Below are 19501 nucleotides of genomic sequence, written 5' to 3'. Positions count from 1 at the left end.
GTCCCCCAGATGTATGCGGGGTGGGAGTGGGCTCAAGCTGCATACTGCAGGCTTGGGTTCCCTGTTGCCCTCCCCCGAGGGCAGAGTGGGGGCGGAGACATGGGGTTGTGCCCCTCACTGCTGCTGCGCATGCAGGGGACATGTCGCCAGGGCAGTTCAGAGCTTGCAGCGTCAAGGAGATCCCTGTGCGGCCCTGCAGTGCCAGGCTGGACAGGCCAGGCAGCAAAGACACCAGGGGGAGGGCAGCAGAGCAGGAGCCTGAACCCACAGCTGGCAGCCCACCCTACACCCGCCACGTGCACAGATCTGAGAGTGCATAGAGTGACAGGGAGCCACCCCCTCTACCCTGCCCAAACCTCCATCAGGCAGGCTGCAGGTAGGGGGGAGCCTGATTCCACTCTGCTCTGCAGTAGCTGCCCCCACCTGCTGCCAGGGACAGGAGGCTCTGGACCCAGGTCCCTGGCCCTGTAGTCCTGGCAGCTGGAGGTCCTCTCTGGCAGGTCTAGGGGTGGGCGGGGGGGCTGTGGGTGGGGGACAAGGTGCACCAGCAGGGCAGGGGGGGTTGGCAGGGGAATGAGGGGCATGAGCAGGGCCAGGGAGCTGGGGAGGGGGAGTGAGGGACACCAGCAGGGCTGGAGAGGCTGTGGTGGGGAGTGAGGGACCTTTCATTTTAATAATTGATTTTGGGATTTTTGTCAGATAATTTACAATTTTTTATCAGAGAATTTGCAATTTTGTCACCAGGGAAAACCAGGATCTCTGGAAATAACAAAGCACTGCAGGACACTGGTACATGTCTTGAATTTGAGAAAGCTTACAGAACTGAATGCAACATTACTTGTTCCATGATACTCTTTCTTTCTTGGTCAGCTCTGATAAAGAGAAGCTTGCTGCTTTGTAATGGACTGATATCATTCAGGCACAGGATTTGGACATCCCTTTTTATTACTGACATGTACTGTGTACCATGTCAGTATTGCAAGTGATGCTAGTTCAGGGGCGGGCAATTATTTTGGGCAGAGGGTTGCTTACTGAGTTTTGGCAAGCCATCGAGGTCCGCATGACAGGCAGCCCAGGGCAGATAAATATTAATTTTCTAAATTTTTTAGGGGCCCCATGGGCCGGATAGAATGGCCTGGCAGGCTGCATCTGGCCCCCACGCTGCATTTTGCCCACCCCGTACCAGTTGCACTTTCTTGCTTAGTCTCAGCATAGAAGCTAAGATCTGAATTAGGCTGTGGTGCCCAGAGGTGGACTAAGATTTTTTGGGGCCCTGTGTAAGAAATGGGTTAGGGGGCCCCTCTGCCCTGCAGGAAGGGAAGGGATCTCTTTCCATCTTCTATTCCTGGTGCTGTGGAGGTGTGCAACCCAGTTCTCACTCACTGGTGAGTTACGGTGAGCAATATAAAGTAAATAAGAAGAGGATTTATTTGCCTACTTATTTGCATGTTGTTTGGTATATAATATACAAATAAGTAGGCATATAAGTATTCTTATTATTTGCTTTATATTGCTTACCCTAACTGGCACGTGAGTGAATGAGAACTGGATCGAAACTGAAGAATAATTATGGTATACCTAGCAACACTGAACCCAGGCATCCAAGGGGAAACCTAGGCATCTCAGGGAGCCTTAGGGCCTGAGCCCTAATGGCTGGTGCATTAATCCCACCTATGGTGGTGCCTGAACTGTGGTCCCATCCCTGAGCTCACTTATTTATACCGACTCTATTAGCTCAGATGAAGGTATAACACGTACATTTTCTAAAAAGGATTTCCTGTGTAATCAGTTCTCTAATTAAAAAGAAAAATACTGGCAGGGAGCTGAGGGAGAGAAAAACACCTCTTCATTGAGGCATTTGCTCATTAATTTTGTGGAGCACTTGGATACCATGGTGACAGGTGCTGCATAAAAGTGTGGGAGGGCTCTCGTGCTAAGGTAATTGTAACCTTTGCAGTAAAGTCAGGACCAGTTGATCACAGAGACTGAACTTCCCTTTCGCTTCTAATGTTCCCTGCAGAACTAGCATGAGGATAAACTCCTCTGTGGCTAAAATGAGGCTCAGGAGTTGAGTCAGGCCAGAGCATTTCACCAAGACTGGGTTACAGTGTATTAAGGGTATGTCTGCGATATGGCAGTAGCATGTCTCGGCCAGGATGTTCCTGAGTTTGCTCCAAACCTGAAAATTCACTGCTGAGCCTGCTCCGGGGTGGTCCCTCTGTGGTCCACTCTCAAAACTCTGGTCTTCTGGGGTATTTCTATGTTTGGGGCATGGGAGAAGGATCAGATGAGTGGGACATGCTCAGAAATATCCCAGCCAGGACACATTGCTGCTGCTACAGTGTAGACCAGTGATTCTCAACCAGGGTGCTTTGAGATCCTTTCCAGGGTGCCACACAACATTAACACTACCAGGTGTGCAAACATAATTCACAAGATAAACTCAGATAGTTTAAATAGGATTCCATAGTGACAAAAATGTTCTGACCTATTGCGGTCTGTCTGAGTTGTTTGCAACAGAAGTGTGCATTTCCCAAGTCAAAAAAAAAAATGAAAATTAAGAGCTGGCATTTTCTGAGACATGCCTTGATTTTAATGAGATCCTTTAGTCTAATTGGGGTGCCTTGTGTCTAACAAGATTGAGAACCACTGGTGTAGACATACCCTGAAAGTTCAAAGGGACTATATGGACACTGTTGTGGCTCAATGGTGATATGATTTGGTTTCTCAGTATAACCTCCGTTGACTTCTGATCATATAACAGTGCCACCGCTGTGAATTTTCCTATACAGCTGTGGCTGACAACCTCTCAGAGCTATGGGCCAGAATGACCTGGCTCATGTGCAAGTTGGGCTGGTGTTCGGATCCACCATCTCTGCCTCTATTTCTCCCCCCCCACCCTGTAACTGCAGCCCCAGCACAACTCCCTGCTGCCTAACCATGGTTTGGGTGGGGGCAGAGACCTTCCCTTCCTTGTCCCAGTACCAGAATACCACCCAGCTTTCCAGTATGCAAACCAAATCCAACCCTCATGTTGCCAAACCTTGCTATACACCATCATGAGTTTTTTTGTAAAGTCAACAGACAGCTAATATTTTAAAGTAATAATAATACTTATAAATAATAATAATAATATCTGAAAAAGGAACTCTCTTGACTTTCAAGGGACCAGAATTTCTTCTAGATTGGGCCAGAGGTTTCCTCAGTGTTATTACATTAACTCCCAACAAAGTTACACTAGGGACAGGTTTGACCCATTGTGCCAATTTCTTTTTGATTTTGAATTCACTTTAAAGCCCAAATACCTACCAGAATTTAAAAAAGACTTTTCAGTTAGACCTTAGCAAAGAATAGCTGAACAGCTGACTTAATTTCCATATTCAATATTTCTTACTCTCTTTCACCTGTACACCTGATTGATCTTTTTTCAATTAATTTTTCTTTTGCTCAAAATTCATGTTCATCTGCCAACTTGCAAGCTGGATTTTTTTTAGCACCACTGGGTTTGTAAAAGGTATCTGCTGTGATTGCCAAGTTTCACTCAAAGACAGAAGTGCAAGTAGTAAATAGTACTGTTCTGAGAGCTTTAATTTCAAGGCAGAATTGTTTGCACATGCTTTCAAATGAGGGAATTCAGATTTTTAATAGGTTTTAATTCAGAATTTCTTCTGGCTATTGATCTAGTTTTATTGCTATGCACAACTGGATTAACATCTCTGAGAAACTCAAATATATCTCATGCTTGATAGCAGCTAGGTAGCAAGACAACTGTGGCTGCTGCTCGTAAGTAAACTATGGTACTTGTTTATTGTTATCTTATTCTCTTCCCCATTTGTATATCTTCATGTCTGGTGTCTTCATGTATGCAGAGATCCTAAATCATTTGGCGTGTGACAATATTTTTATTGTGTGTGCAGTGCCCAGGACAGTGGCCCTCATCAGGCACTTTAGATGCTACTGCAGTTAAAATAATAAATATAATCCTCATTTGCAAATTTAGATGTTTTTCTTCTGTTGTTGCTCTATTACAGGGCACATGTTATGGGATATTATGGCATTGGTACATTCTCTGCGTGTTGATTCTCTCATCTTTACCCCCCTCCTCATATCTGCTGCCCTTTCTTACCCTTATTAGTCTCTTCCCACTCTCACCTCAATACACTAAATCTTGGGTTTCAAAGTTGAGCTTGGGGGGAAGGGAAATGAAGTGAGGCTTTACGTCTCAAAGGGCAGAGGTGGTAGAAGTGTTCAGCACATTGTAATGGGTCCTTAGCTTAGTCTCACCTGGTTCAGTTCTGCATCCAGGGAGGCCAAGAGCTACCAAGCTGGTGACAGGGAGCATCTGGTTCTTCTCTACCCCAAGAGAGCCATTAACAGTACTAAGGTCCTCCACTTTGGCTGGCACACCTGCATGGTGGAAGATATCCACTGGCAGGTGAAGGCTACATAATCATTGTAATAATACAGTTAACTTGAAGTACTGTGTACTATGAACACAGCTAGAGTTCCTTTGACTCCTGGTGTCCTCCCTGAGAGATTGGCTCCTGCTCTAGTAGTCATTCACCCCAATACTTTATTCACTGTATTTGGAGCCTGAGAGTATATTTCTCCTTAATGCTCCAGTGACTTCAAAAACCTGTAATTAAATTTGAAGAGAGCTGTTTAATAGCATGTATATAAATATGCTGTAATTACAAAATATGGAGAAGCAAGCACAAATAGTTTAATTTCATGTTGAAGTTTTCATAAAAGATAAGAATCCTAAATTTCAATCCTTTGAGAAAATCTGTAGTGTGGGAGCAAAATAAGAGTGATGGCAATGTGGCAAAGACATGGTCCTGGAGATCTTGCACTGATTCTGTCACTTCTTTCCATGACAATGAGTTTCTTAAAGGGGCACTGTCGGAAAAGAAAAATCACATAGGTGACAATGGGCTCTGCAATTAATCATTGGTTACCAGGAAAACAGTGGGTCTGGATGCAGGCCCCTTTAATTCTATTAGACCCCTCCAGAGAAACTGACACTTATACTGACTGTGGTATTTAATCATCATATATTGATGCCTAACCCCCTGTCTGAATCACAGAATGATGCTAGGCTATTGTAATCCCCAAAGAACCCAGAAGATAATTATGAAAGTAGAAGACCAACTTCCCTTCTTAACAGAGATGTAAAAATTTTGGCCAAAGTAATTGTGTCTTCTCTGGACGGGTCTTGGCTAAACTGATTAACAAACAACTGATTTTGTCCGTGGCTGGAATTATGTAGATTGCATAAAGACCTTGATAAATGTGCGTTAGTCTGGCAAGGTTCTAACCCTGTTCAATAGCCCCTCTCAGTGTGGAAAAGGCCTTTTGATTGAGTCAAGTGGGAGTATGTGTTTCAGACACTAATTAGGATGGGATTCCAAATATACTATATGCCATGTAGAAGTCCCCAGTGTACCACTGTTATAAATGGTTCCTGATCTTCTTCATGCTAACTCATTAGAGGGCTGAGACATGATGCCCTCTTTCATCTCTGCTCCTTTGACCTCTCACTGCAGCCCCCAGTGGGTTGGACCCAGTCAGACCCCATTCTTCAAGCCATTACAGTAGGAGATGTGGCGCACAAAACCTGGATGTGTGGAAATGTCTTTATCATTCTTTCCAGCCCAGCTTGCTCTATTTCCAGTGCTTTTTAATAAAGTCAGTATGGAAATAAAGCCTAGTCTTAGCACCAATCTTCCTTGCAGCAGACCTTTGGGGAAAAAAAGAAATAAAACCTGTTCTTTGTCCTTTCTTCCTGATTAGGGCCTTTTTACCTTCCTCTTGTACCTGCAAGTCCTCTCTCTTTTCTTCAGAAAATACACAATGATCTCTTGCACTAAAGTAGTCTTCCTTAACTGGCTAGAAGCATGAATGTAATCAAGATGGGGGTTTTTTTGGGTTTTGTCTATCTTACTAAAGTGCTCTGTATCACAACTTACAGAGATAAACTTATGTCATCTACTTGGAAAGGCTTGAACTGGAATGAACTGCTTTTTTTGGCCCAGAGGAGATGGAGTACTTGGTCACATTAATTCATTGCTTTCTGGGAGGAGTATAGGGCCTTCACAGTAATCCTTTATCTTTTCCTGTCATTGGCTCACTGTTTCACTTAACTTCAGGTCACACCAGCCTCCTTTAGCTTGTGATGTATTCCTTTTCTCCAGAATGTTTCTGCTTTTCTTTCTCTTCAACATGTCTACATGTGCATTTAAGTGCACCTAAATGTAATACACATTAGTTTAATGAAAATTAAGCAGGTTTAGGCAGGCATCTACACATGCAGGCATTAAAATGCATTAATGCTGTGTGTGGACTGACTTGGGAATAAAGTTAGTCCCAAGGCAGTCCACACACACAGCGTTAATGCGCTTTGACACATCTGCATGTGCATTAATGTGTTTTAACTGTTCACAGCTAAATTTGATACCTGCATTTGCAGGTATCAAATTTAGGCACAGTTAACCCAAAATCACAATTTTTAAAGCACATTAAGGGTGCTCATGTGTAGACATGTGTCCTAATGTGCCTTAAATTTAAGCTAATGCGCCTTAAAGCATCTTGTGTGGGTGTACCCTTTGTGTCCCCTGAGGCTTCCTCACTAGGGCTTATCTAACAACATGCAGTACCTCATTTCTTTTTTGAATATAGCTAGTTGAATTCCATTTTCTTTCTTTACTGGTAGCATCAGTGGGTCTCTCCTGTGTTCCTCTGTCTAGTTCCCCACTTCATATCCATTCAGGCCATGTAATTTCTAAAATATGACAAATACATCAATTTATAAAGATACTCTATTTAGTAATCGCTATCAAGGTAATAATACGATCAGTGCAATATTTTTCTTTCCTGCACCCACCCTACTTGTTCCTAACTTGTTCCATATTTTTGCCAGGGATTTGCTTATTGTGGAGAAGGGCATAATGCCTCCTCCACTGTCACACTGCCAAAGGTCTAATTTCCTTGTGTGTTAAAGCAAGAGGTTTTGCTTTCACTCATTAAGGAATCTACAGCTTATACTGGTGAATTCATAGGCACTTCAGTGGAATTTGACCATTTAACAGCTTGACTATGTACTCTCTCCATTTCAGGAGTTTTTCCATTTTCCAGGGCACTAAAAGCTTTTCTTATGTCTGTTTGGCCTGAATCTTCCACTCAGTAGTGTAAGTATGTGTAGGTGACCCGGCACCAGCCCTTGTGCGTCCACTCAGAAGGGATGCAAAAAACAGTAGTTCCCATGGGCACCCAGGGCACAGAACTTGCTTCCATTTCTTGGCAAGTCTGAGACTCCTCATTTTGAAGTGTATTACTGTGATTTCTTACTCTAAACAGCACAATACTGGCAAAGTATGTTGTAATTCTTACTATGGTTGAAATGTTGATGATCAAAATTCAGTTACTTTATAGCAGGATTTAGGATTGTGCATAGTGGCTGATTGACTTTATCCTTTGTGACTCTCGGTTTTTAAATTTACAATTATGTCATGCTGCTCTATGAAAAGGGAGCTCTACCAGACCCCTGCACCCTGGTTACCTTCTGCAAAGAAGTTATGTTCAATCTGTATACATGCACCATTTAACCCAAGAGAATCACAAAATAACAGCTTTGTCCTGCTTGACCTCCTGATGAAGCCAGCATTTTCAACAAATCAATAAAGATTTAAGCAACAACCTTAACATTATCATTGTAATGACATCCCTGCAAAAGGAAAACTGCAGTATCTTAAATCAATCTGGAACCATACATATTACAAAGCTTTAATCATAATCATCTGGTTATTACATGGTATCACAACAGAACAGAATAAAGGACTTTTGGATGCCTTTTTTGTACTTTATCATATATAGATTTCTTTTTCAAATTTAATTCTGACTTTCCTGGGCTTATAATGGGTTATAATTAAAGTATCTCTGTAATCTCTTTAAGTGTAAATTAGTGATATTTACTCTTAACCTCAGCTCTTTCATTTTTCTGGCAGCATAAAAAAAAGCAAATTAGCTTATACAAATTCTTTTAATTTTCAGTTATTTTAACTGGTGTTTTTAATATTCAGAGAAATTTGTTATTTTAATCACTTTTTTAGTCTTTGTCTAAGTGTACTCTTCATTGCTAAAACAATGTCATATAGCAGTCAGCATTTTGACTGTTATACCATGGGGTGAATGAAGAAATGTGTATTTACTACTAGTGGAAATTTATAGCCCTGACACTAGTAAAGTTCAAAGTTTCTAGGAGATGCTAATATTTTGTCCTTATATTGTCTTCTGACAGCACTCATTCCATTCATCTGCTGAACTCTCTCTTTTCTCATAGCTGATCTTGACCTGTGCTGAAGGCTGGTGGCAGCTAGTATGGACCATTTAAAATGATATCCTCATCTTTCTATGCTCTAGTTATTAAAGCCAAGTGTGCACCTCCATTTGACAGCTATAGGAGATTGCTTGGGTCTGCACTGCACAGGGTGGGGGTTAGAAGGAAGATGGTCTAATGGTATATCATAATAGCTTCTGCTGTTACTGTTGCAACAGTCTTTGCCTTGCTTTGCTTCCCTGCTTCTGTCATAATATTGACTTGCAAACATATAGCATTTTTGCCAGTTGCTATGGTTACTTCTGGGCTACCAGCATCTGAGCTGCAGAAATGAGTAACCAAGCAATACATTTCAAGTCCTAATGAAATGCACAGCAGTGTGTTAAACTTTTAAACCCAACATGAATATTACCAAGCAACATCCATTCGTGATTTACCATAATTGCTGCTGCAGGCTTCTTACAGTTGGTGTACGGGAGCATATGTCTCTTCATCTATCGCTACATCCAACAGACATTATCAGCTGCTGGCTTCACTGTATCCCACACCTGTGATGGTTCAGAGAACTAAATTTAGTCTCTCTAAATTATTTGTATTTTCCTGTGTATCCAGAATGGCAATGTCTCTCTGTGTTTATTATCCATTTCTCTTTTCCCCCAGCCCTAGTGGCTTACCTGCTGTGTTGCACTTTTAAAGCGTGAGCTGAACTTGTTCCTTAAGATGTTTCTGCATATGTGGAAGCCTAAGCCCCATCAAACCAGCATTAACCTTCAGTTAAAACATATGAGCAGGTAAATGTGATGGCACTGCCTGCAGCAAGTCTGAATTGGTATTCTGTTTTCTGCTAAGGAGGCATAGTTAGTCTCTATGCTGAACAGAGCATTGCAGGGTTGGCCAAGTGGCAGCTTGTGTGTGTGGTATGTGGCAGACCAGGGAGGGAGCAGGAAACACAGTAACAGGTAGGGTAGAGAGCAGAAAGCAGAGCTGCAGATTGGGCAGGAAAATAATTCAGTGCATCACATGGGTGAAGGTACAGGGCTTACTTTGTAGCATGGCTGCCAAGAAGGTTGGCCCCCATGGTGTATTCCATCCATCTGAACTCCTTCCCATCTTGTGATGTAGTTTATGACATGTAAGGCCAAACTCCAGGCTTTGGGTAAAAAAAATAATAGCACTTGCTAGTGCAGTTCTAGTTTGATTGCACAGCACACAGAGGCTTCCTTTTTCATTTGGGAATTTCCATTGTCTTATACAGAAAAGCTCCTGCTGTATCATTTCTGATTGTTGTCTGTGTTCTGCCGATGTTTTTAATCCAGTGCCAGAGCTGCCAATCTTGGAAAGAAGGAACTGGCTGATCCACCTGCACTATGTCCGCAAAGACTATGACGCATGTAAGGTAAGAGCTATCTTGAAGGAATGGCAATAAGGAGTGTTGTACTGGTTTCATTGCTTAGTTCCTAAGCCTGATCTGCATTCTCTATTAGAGTTTAAACTTCCTCTTGCAAACACACCAGGCTCAAATCTTCTGCCAGTGTTAATCGGTGTAACTCTCTGTCCTTCGGTGCAGCAATGATAATTTAAACTAGCTGAGGTCTGGCCTACAGGGCTTAGTATTACTAAAGCCTAAGGGGGATAATGGTAGTTTCCATGTTAGTGTCTTAGGGAGAAAGTAGTATGTGTCCTAATCACATTCTTCCCTTATTTCCCCTGGGAGCCTGAAGACAGAGAGAGACCATAAGCAAAGCAAATGTGAAAAATGCTTTGCTCAACAACATTTACACCTTTATGTTTACAAATCTCTACAGTGTCAGGGGTTTCAGTGGGCTTTACTTATTGTCTGTCTTGAAAAATTCAAACATTGGAGCAAATACAGACCTCCATTGTTTTTGGTGACAAACAGGGTCTTCCCACTAGACAACAGCATAGTCTCCTCATGATGTTTTAGAGACAGCATGAAAATAGTTCTGTAGAGCAAAACACTCCCACAAGAGAGTATGAGGAAAGGTCTTGGCTTTGTGTGATTGAAATTCATTCCTTTTGCCCATGATACATTGCACCTTTTGATTTCTCTTGGGTTCAGTGAATAGCTTGAGCCTGTTCATTGATGTAGAACTGTAATGGTAAGTGGACATAGAGTATAGCAAGTCATTTAAACAGTATGTTCTCTAGACAAGATTAACGCAATCTATTAAAGGTGACTTGGAAAGGGACGGGGGGGGGCGGAAATTGGAGTAGCCTGTATGTTTCTGTGATGTATAATGAAGAACTGAAAAGATTGTTTTGTTGCTAGTCCTGTTGGTTCGTTTGGGTTGGTGGTTTTTTTATATCAAGGAATATCTGGTCTTGTCTCTTCTATCTTTGTTGGATAATTTCTTGGATGACCAATAAACATGGACCAGGAGTTCACTTGAGGGATCTGGGGTATTAAATCCTTGACAGAAACCTTTTCTCTCGAAGTTAAATGAATGTAATAAACAAATAAAGTATAGAAGACAAATTTCTTCCTCATCTATTTATTCTGCTTGCATTTCTTTAGCTTCTTATTATTAATTTATCAGTGCTGTAGTCTGACATGGAATGCCATGAGGCAGAAAAGAAATGAACTTCAAATATGAGAAACAAATAGGACAGTAACTTTATAAAGGCCTGAAGGAAAGAGGAATCATTTTGGTCTTTATTGGTCATCATAAAGAGCTAGAAAAGGAGGACAAACCCAGGGAACCTAGGTGATTTTCTTTTCCTTGGCAAGTTAGCATTGAAAAAGTAGCTCATAAACTAGTCTGTGAAGCTCCAGTGATCTTCAGAGCTCACAAAATAAAATATTTTTAGAATTAAATTAGGAGGGTTGGACCATACCCTGTGCATACACACGTGTGTGCACACACACAGTGATCTATAGAATCAAGTATTTGAAGTCCTAGGCCCAGATCCTATTTTGCCTGTAAGGTGATTAAGATTTAGGTGCTGCTCACCTTAAACCTATGCATCAAGGTGTGGGAGAGTGAATCTCCTCCATCTCCTATTTTTGGGCAGGCTTAAGGGCAATCTAACATTCTTCCATCACATCAGGATCCATCTCAATCCTGCTCATCAGGAGGGGAGGTGCTTTGGGGTTCTCCCTCACACAAGGTTGTCTACCAGGCTTTTTTTTTCTTTAACCAATGTCTGTCTACTGCAGTATGCATTAAACAGTCCAGGGAATGAGCAAGAGATAGTGGGACTCTTAATTTAACAGTTAAGGCACTCATGGTTGCCACAGAGGCCATCCTGGATTGTTTCTTGCTACCAGACCTGTTTTCCCCCTTTAACATCTAATGATCATTGGGTAGGATGGATAGGTAGCTCTTGGAGCAGAAAACAGGGGGCAGATCACTGTACTTTCTCTCCCAGATGACTGCCTTCCTCATGGGCTGGCAGGGTCACACTCCCTCTTTCTCACTCACCTGAGCTCCTTGCATTCATTTCCACCTACTGGTCCAGCTTCAACAGGAGGGGTGGGAGATGGTCTCCGCTTTGCCTAACCAGAAAGTATGGCGGTTTGGGCATTGTCCTGAGAGAGACACATGGGTTCATATCCCTAGAGGGTGAGGTAGGCCTACAACCCAAACCTCTCCTTTCCTGAGTAAATGCTATAACCATGAGACTGTTGCCTAAAAGGTGATCACCATCACACTGCTCCCACTCTCGCCTTCATATCAGCATCCAGCAGTTACCCTGTGCATGACATATTTTTTCAGAGAAGGGATCTGGGGACTTGCAGGGAATGTATGCATATTCCAGGAAGAACGAGATCCCAACAGAGAAGAAGTGCAGTGAGATGCCTGGGTGGCCATACTGGAAGACCTCAGAGCAGGGAGCCAGGTCTACTTGCATACAGGACTTCACAGGCTAACGTGAAAGAATCTAAGCATCTTAGTAGAGCTTTGACAGTTGTACAGGCTAAATATGATCACGTTTAGTGACTTAGGTGTTTGAAATCTGCCAAAGTGCCACATAGGTGCCCTAGAGGTGGAATAGGATTTGGGATCTTAAAGAGTTAGAACAGGGGTGGGTGAAATATGGCCTGTGGGCCAGATCTGGCCCACTAAGTGATTCCTCCCAACCTGCAGGGCCCCTCTGTAAGCCCTGTCTCTGCGGCTCTGATTGTTAAGCAACCACCCCACCCCAGCCTAGTCTGACCCACCCTACCCCGAGCCAGGGGACGCTAGACACAAGAAGCCTCTGCTTGACAGAGGCTTTTCCTGGCCACCCTGGGGCTGTTTCTGCTCTCCCTGCCTATGAGCCTGAAAATGCAGATGAAGGCCTCACTAGGCTGGGGCCAGGGACTCCTGTTGGGGGAAAAGGGGCTGGGAGTGCAGGGAGCCGTGCACTTTGGGGCCAGGCTGGGCTGGCCCTGCACACTGCAGGAGTGCTGTGGGTGCTGAGCACCCACTATTTTTTTTCAGTGGGTGCTTGAGTCCCAGAACACCCACAGAGTTGGCACCTGTGGCTACAGGACTTGAAGAGTTAGTTAAATTTGCCCTCTCTGGCACTAAGAAGCTAATACAGTGGGGGATGTGAAAATGTTGCACTTTCCATAATCAAAGAGTGGTATTTAGAAATAGCTGAGAGAGCTGTTTATGAACATCTACTACTAATTGAATGTGTAATGCCAAAATTAAGATGTATGGAACGAATATGTTTGATTGACAGATCCAGATTTAAAGGGAAGAGAGGCCCAGAGTTTCTTTTAATTTCTTCTCTTTCCTCATCTTTGGTTTTCTTTCCTCTCAGATATTCAAATGAACCTCTTCTGTACATCCAAGCTAAAGTGAGAATGTCCTCATTTAAGATTCTTCAATCATTTCATAAAGACTCATTGCAATAAAGGCTCCCCTACACCCATAAGCCTATGAACGCTCATTTGTTTTATGAGCTAATTTTTTGGCTTATTTCTTGCCTTGTTTCCAATCTCCTCTTTCTCTTTCTCTCTCTTTCTCTTAGGCAGGGGCTGCTGGTGCTGTATATATCCTTTGCAGAAGTATCAGAGCGGCATCAGTTAACTTCTAGATTGGAAAAAGACATTCCCTCCTAACCTCCTCCTAGTTCCTCACCTCACCCATTCCAGCCTTCTCCCCTCTTCAAAAAACCAATTTGTGGATGAGGGAGAAACCTCAGAGCTCTATTTCATTGGTAATGAGTACAGCCAGTTCTTAGTCATAACCCCTGCCCTTCCAAAGACCACTCTGTCCAATCTAGCTTTGGTAATTCTTCATTCTGACCCATGAGCAGAATATAGTAGATTATAGCAGCTGCAGATCATTTGGCAATTATTGTACATTTCTGCCCTCATCCCAGCCCTGCCGTATGTAGCCAAATAAGGGTTTGACACTTTTTTATCAACTCCTTCCTCTCCTCTCTCCAACAAGTGTTATTTGTTCATTCTACTTTCATTGACTGTGTTGCAGCTGTCCCAGTTTCATTTATTTCTTCACAAAGAGCCTGGAGTAGAGGCTTTTATCGGCACAGGAGGTTTTCAAAGGTTCCTTGTGGTGTTTTTCTTGAAGAATATCTAATTTTCTTTGGTCATGAGAATGACGAGGGAAACACTGCAATACTGTGCTTGGATTTTACTGTTACTTTCTAGTTTGGATTAATTTTCTGCCCTCCCTCTCCTCCACCCCTACCTTCTAAACCCAGGAATTCTGCTGTGCAGTTACATGTACTTTTCTTATCATGAATGCCCTTCCTCCTTTGCTGCAAAAAAGTGATCAGAAATATAACTTTAAAAAATATATAGCCACATGCTTTGCCTCTAGTTGCTTAGGGCTAGTCTTTTAACTGCAAAGATACTGTGTAATGGAGCTGGAGAACTACAATCTGCAAAGAAGAACTGTGCTAATAAGAGAATTTGAGTACGGGCTGCTGCTACAACCACAGTGAAAATGCTGGAAGTTTACAATATAACACAGAACAGGAGTTTAGCTCCAATAATTCAATATGGCTTATATATGAATATTTATTTTAAAAGTCATTTTGCAGGGCTTGGATTGCATGAATGTTGCTGTTTTATCATATGTGAAAGCCACTTAATGATACTTTTTCTGGTTTCATAAGCAAAACAGCAGCAGCAAAGGCAGTACAATAAGGCAGTTTATTGAATCCAAATGAAATCTAAGACAGTAGAACCCTGTTTTACGCATATTTGATTCACCCGAGTCTCGCGTTTACGTGATTTAATATTAGCACCTAAGCAGAAAAATATACCCTAAGATGCTCGCCATTCGCGTATATACATAAGATATGCAGACTGAGTCAAGTGGAGTTACGTTCAGTTTGGTTTCCCAAGCAGGATTCAGGATTCAGCCTCAGTGTCACCATTATGTTCAAGATGAGTGCTTCTAATACTGATACTACAAGTGCTTTCAGCTCTACAAGGAAAAGAAAAGCTATAACTTTGGAAGAAAAACTTGAAGTTGTGAAGAGATACAAGAGCGGTGAGAACACAAAGGAAATTAGGTGCACTACAGGGCTCAGTGAGTCAACTCTCCATACAGTTAGGGACAATGCGGAGAACTGTAAGAGTGCTACACGTTTATCTACAGCCCATGTTTCAATAACAAGGTCAGCCATCATGGACAAAATGGAACGCATGTTGACAACGTGGATGGAGCACCAGAATCAAGAACATGTGCCGCTTTTGACCCAGGTGATTCAAGCAAAGGCACGCAGCACTTATGAAGTGTTAAAGTGTGATGATCCTGAAGCCAAGCCATTTAATGCAAGTGCCCCAGATGGTTCAATAGATTTAAAGCATGCCATGGATTTCATAATCTCAAACTGACAGGCAAAGCAGCAGCTGCTGATAAAAGTGCTGCAGATAAATTTCCTTCAATCCTACAGGCTGCCATTGAGGAAGGAAGCTATGATCCGAGGCACGTTTTCAACTTGGACAAAACCAGTCTCTTCTGGAAACAGATGCTGAGTCACATGTTTATCTCAGTCGAGGAAAGAACAGCCCCAGGGTTCAAGGCCGCAAAGGATCACTGCACACTGCTGCTCAGAGCAAATGCAGCTGGCAACTTCAAGCTCAAACCATTGATGGTTTACTACGCTGAAAACCCTCAGACGCTTAAGGGGCACCTGCCTGTTTACTGGAGAGCCAGCTGGAAAGGATGGGTTGCTGGAACATTGTTTGAAGATTATTTTTCTAGTCTGCTGCATTTGGAATTGAGGGCTTATTATGACGGGCAAAATCTGTCTTTCAAAGTTCTCCTGCTTCTTGATAATGCTCCAGGACACCCCCAAGACTTGGCGACCTCAGTGAGAACATTAAGATGCTGTTCTTGCCACCAAACATGTCGCTCATCCAGCCCATGGATCAGGGTGCTAATCAAGCTTTCAAGAGCTGTTACCTATGGAGGACCTTCAAGAAGCTTATCAATAAGATAAAGTTAAAAGAAAAGGCAAACGTCAAAGAATTTTGTAAGGCATTTAACATCAAGATGGCTATAAACGTCATCAGAGATGCCTAGAATGATATTACGCAGCAGTGCCTTAATGGTGTCTGGAAAAGCATCGGGTCTGCTGTTGTGAATGATTTTGGAGGCTTTACTGCTGACGAATATATCAGTGATGCAAGGCATGAGATCGTTGGGATGGCTAAGAGTGTGGGCTTTGAGCAGGTCGACGAGGAAAACAGGGCTGAGCTGCTCAATTCCCATAGGGAGGAACTCTCAGATGAGGATCTTCTTGGGCTGAATAGGAAGCGCTATGAAGAGAAATAGCCCATGGAAGAAAATGAAATGAAAGGCCCTTCCCCCAAGTTCTCACGATGAAAGGCATGGCTGATGCGTTCAAACTTTTGGATGGTTACCTAGCCTTCTGTGATGAAAACGACCTCAATTGTGAAAGAAGTGCTCAGGTTGCCAGGCTGATGAAGGAAGCCAATGCCTGCTACACAGAGCTTTACAGGGAGAAGCGGTGCTGCTTGGTGCAGTCTTCCTCGGACAAGATCTTCAGGAAGCGGGACAGCACTATCTTGACGCAATCAACCGACTCTCAGACCTCCACTTCTGGGAGAGAGCCACCCACTTCTGGGGGAGAGATATCACCACCATCTTTTGATGTGTTCAACCTGGATGAAGACTCGGTTCCCCATTGATGGATGGATTGAAGATTGTTGCATGTCCATTTTGTATTCTTTTATTCTTTTACTTATAATGTAAATGAATAAATATGTTTACAATACGTTTTTGTAACATAATAAATAAAGTATTGGTTGAAAAAGGTTGATTTGGTGCCTTTGGTGTCATAAATGTGAGTTCCAAGGAAAGCAACCCCTCACTTTTCTGTTATTTCCTATGGGAAAATTCACCTTAAGTTGCACAAATTCACGATACGTGAGGTTTCTCAGGAACGCAATATATCTGTAAGTCGGGGTTCTACTGTAATTAAGATAATGGGCCTTGTGTAAGAAGCATTGGTGAAGTATAGTGTAGTTGAATGTAGTACATGGAAAACATGCTTTCCGACTGGATTAAGGGAGTCATTTGGTCAGTCTGAAATAAACATCACTTTAAATTTACAGTTTACTGAACTGTTAGTATATGAAGCGATGTTATCGTTTACCTAAGAATATAAGTGCCATACTGGGTCAGACCAGTGGTCTACTGAGCCCAGTGTTTTGTCTCTGATACTGGCAGAAATGGATGCTATAGATTCAGTACCCTTCCTGGCATCTATCATTTATTGGGTTTGAGATGCCAGAGGAAACATCTCCAACCATTCTGTTCAATAGCCATTTATAGACCTAGCATTCATGACTTTATCCAGTCCTTTTTTGGCTGGCTATGTTTACAGGAAAGCTACAGTATTTTATTATTAGATCCCTTATGTCAGGGAATAACGGTCCACTGTCCCACAGGCTTTTTGGTGACAGGACTGCCATTTGGCATAATGTTATCTCTTCACTATTTCAGATGATTATCAAAGAACAACTCCAGGAGAGTCATGGAATGTGTGAATACGCAGTCTACGTTCAAGGTATGCCAGATGAAGACTATGAAAAGAATCTGTTTGTCACCCTGAAATATGCTGCTGTCTTAAAATGCATTTGCTAGTGAAAAAAAATTTCACAAATACAAGTTCCATATGTGATCTCTAGCAGAGCTCATAAAACCGTGCTCGAGTACATAGGCTTGCGATATAACTTCTGACATTTTTCTACTTGCTGGGTTTAATTTTGAAACTCAGGATTATCAGTTTAGTGAACAGATTAAGGGTCTTTTTTTACCTCCTTGAGTATGAGGATTTTTTGGAGACCTGATATCTTCATATCCTCTTGAAAGTAATGATGCGTACCCCTTTTTATAATTGGCCCTGTGCATTTCACTGCATCCTCTGAAATGTGTTAAGAATGTTTGCCTCTGTTAGTTGTGTGCTTCTAGGTAACCAATTAGGTCACAGTTTCTTTTAAGGATACCTTAATGTCAAAGGTTGTGTGGCATCTGTCTGCACACAGTGGCTGCTGTGTTTGTTTGTACAATCCATCCATTACCAGTGCCTATTCATTGCTGTGGAACGGCGTGAAAATGAAAGTCATTATATAAAACTGATACCCCAGAAATGCAGTTAACATGACATTTGTGCTGCAGTCTCACTGTTCACTCTGCTGTTTTGTTTAGAGACTGTCTGTATTGCTGCTTGGGGCTGCTCACAGGTCTGTGCTTTAGCCCAAACTCCACTGATGTGCCACATTACAAACTCCCAGAAATGGTCCAACTTGTCTCAGAAGCTGTCCTGAGCATCAGGCCCCAAAGCTGATCTTCCTTCTAGCATGGTTTCCCCTGCCTTGTTCTGAGCAGACTATATCACACTCTGCCACTGCCCTACACTACTCTCTCTACTGACTGTAATTAAAGCAAAGCGCAGAAGGGCAGGCAGTTCCTAGAAAGGCTCTATTTGAATTCATTCCCTTCTAAGAGTCTGTCCGCCCAGTACTTTTTCTCCATCTGTTTCCCACATCCCATTGCAGCAAGATGATATGACAGGGAGGAGCTTGAGGGGGGAGCCTTTGATTCACTTCAGAGAGAGGTATAGACATACCTTTGTCAGTCTTGTAATGTTGGAGCATAAGGTTCTCTGAGCAGGGACTGTCTGGTACTCTATATTTGTAATGTACTTTATGCAAGAGGGCCCCATTCTTGGTTGACCTTGGAGCGCTACCCTAATAAATTACAGGTATTATAATTAATAACATTAACATGCAGCTCCTGAGCACATTGTAGTCTGTGTTATGCAAAAGAGGAAGGGTGCAAGATTATTTTTTCCCGCAGAACTAGATCCTAAAATCTGAGAGTCCATGTGATAGGTTGCAGAATGCAGGGATGGGGGAGAGCTGAATTTCATCAGCCAGCATCAGTGTTTGTAGTTAAACTATAGTACACAGCAGAGGGAAAAAGAATCAAGGCTTTCTGTTACTGAAGAAAGGTTCAGGCTACTACTTGGGGCTTGCTTTCTTCTAAAGTAGCCTTCAAACAACCGAAAAACCCTGTATGCACCTCACTTTATTCCAAATAAGAATTTCTGGCTACACTGCTGCAATAGAGGGAAAAACAGACTTCATACTATTTCAATCTATTCATCCTTGCTTTACAGTGCAGGCCAGAGATGCAGCTTTCTCCTTCGTGGAGTACTAAACTAACATACGTTGCATATGTTGCTTTGCAGCTTTGATATTTCGCCTGGAAGGGAAAATCCAGGAATCTCTAGAACTCTTCCAGACGTGTTCCATTCTGAATCCTCAAAGTGCTGACAACCTCAAGCAGGTGGCACGATCACTGTGAGTGTCATTTACTTACTAAACTGGGAAGTGTCACCCAGGACATTGCAGGTTTTGTTTATCTTCCAGATGCAAAGTTGATACCATTTAAATTCCAGGTATGCTTCCTTCCTATCAACACTTGAGTTGGTTTTCCTGGGCAAGCACTTCTCATTAAATTAGAATCTCTGGTACAGTGCATCTGTCTAGTCATCGTCACTGATGCACTTGTATCATTTTTTTGCCTTGATATTTTGAATGCTAAAGACAGAATATTAAGTCTAGAGCTGTGAAATCAAGCTTGCACTATGCAGAGCTTTGTCTTGGGGTAGGTGACAGGTTCAACTTTGGTCACTTGTTTCTCT

General features: G+C 42.5%; 1 protein-coding gene across 3 annotated transcripts in view; it reads left to right on the top strand.

Annotated features, from left to right (window-relative positions):
* BBS4 (Bardet-Biedl syndrome 4) overlaps nt 1–19501 on the top strand; it is a 70147-nt gene that overhangs the window by 26160 nt on the left and 24486 nt on the right. For all 3 annotated transcript variants that reach the window (XM_090029622.1, XM_090029621.1, XM_090029620.1), the window contains exons 3-5: nt 9652–9731; nt 17296–17359; nt 19046–19157. In XM_090029622.1, coding sequence (XP_089885748.1) covers nt 9652–9731; nt 17296–17359; nt 19046–19157 — 256 coding nt within the window. The remainder of the gene's footprint in view (nt 1–9651; nt 9732–17295; nt 17360–19045; nt 19158–19501) is intronic.

This window comes from Crocodylus siamensis, chromosome 15 (genome assembly GCF_052110815.1).
Source record: "Crocodylus siamensis isolate JL-2025a chromosome 15, ASM5211081v1, whole genome shotgun sequence".
In the NCBI taxonomy this organism is placed as follows: domain Eukaryota; kingdom Metazoa; phylum Chordata; order Crocodylia; family Crocodylidae; genus Crocodylus; species Crocodylus siamensis.
This window is presented reverse-complemented; position numbering and strand designations above follow the sequence as displayed.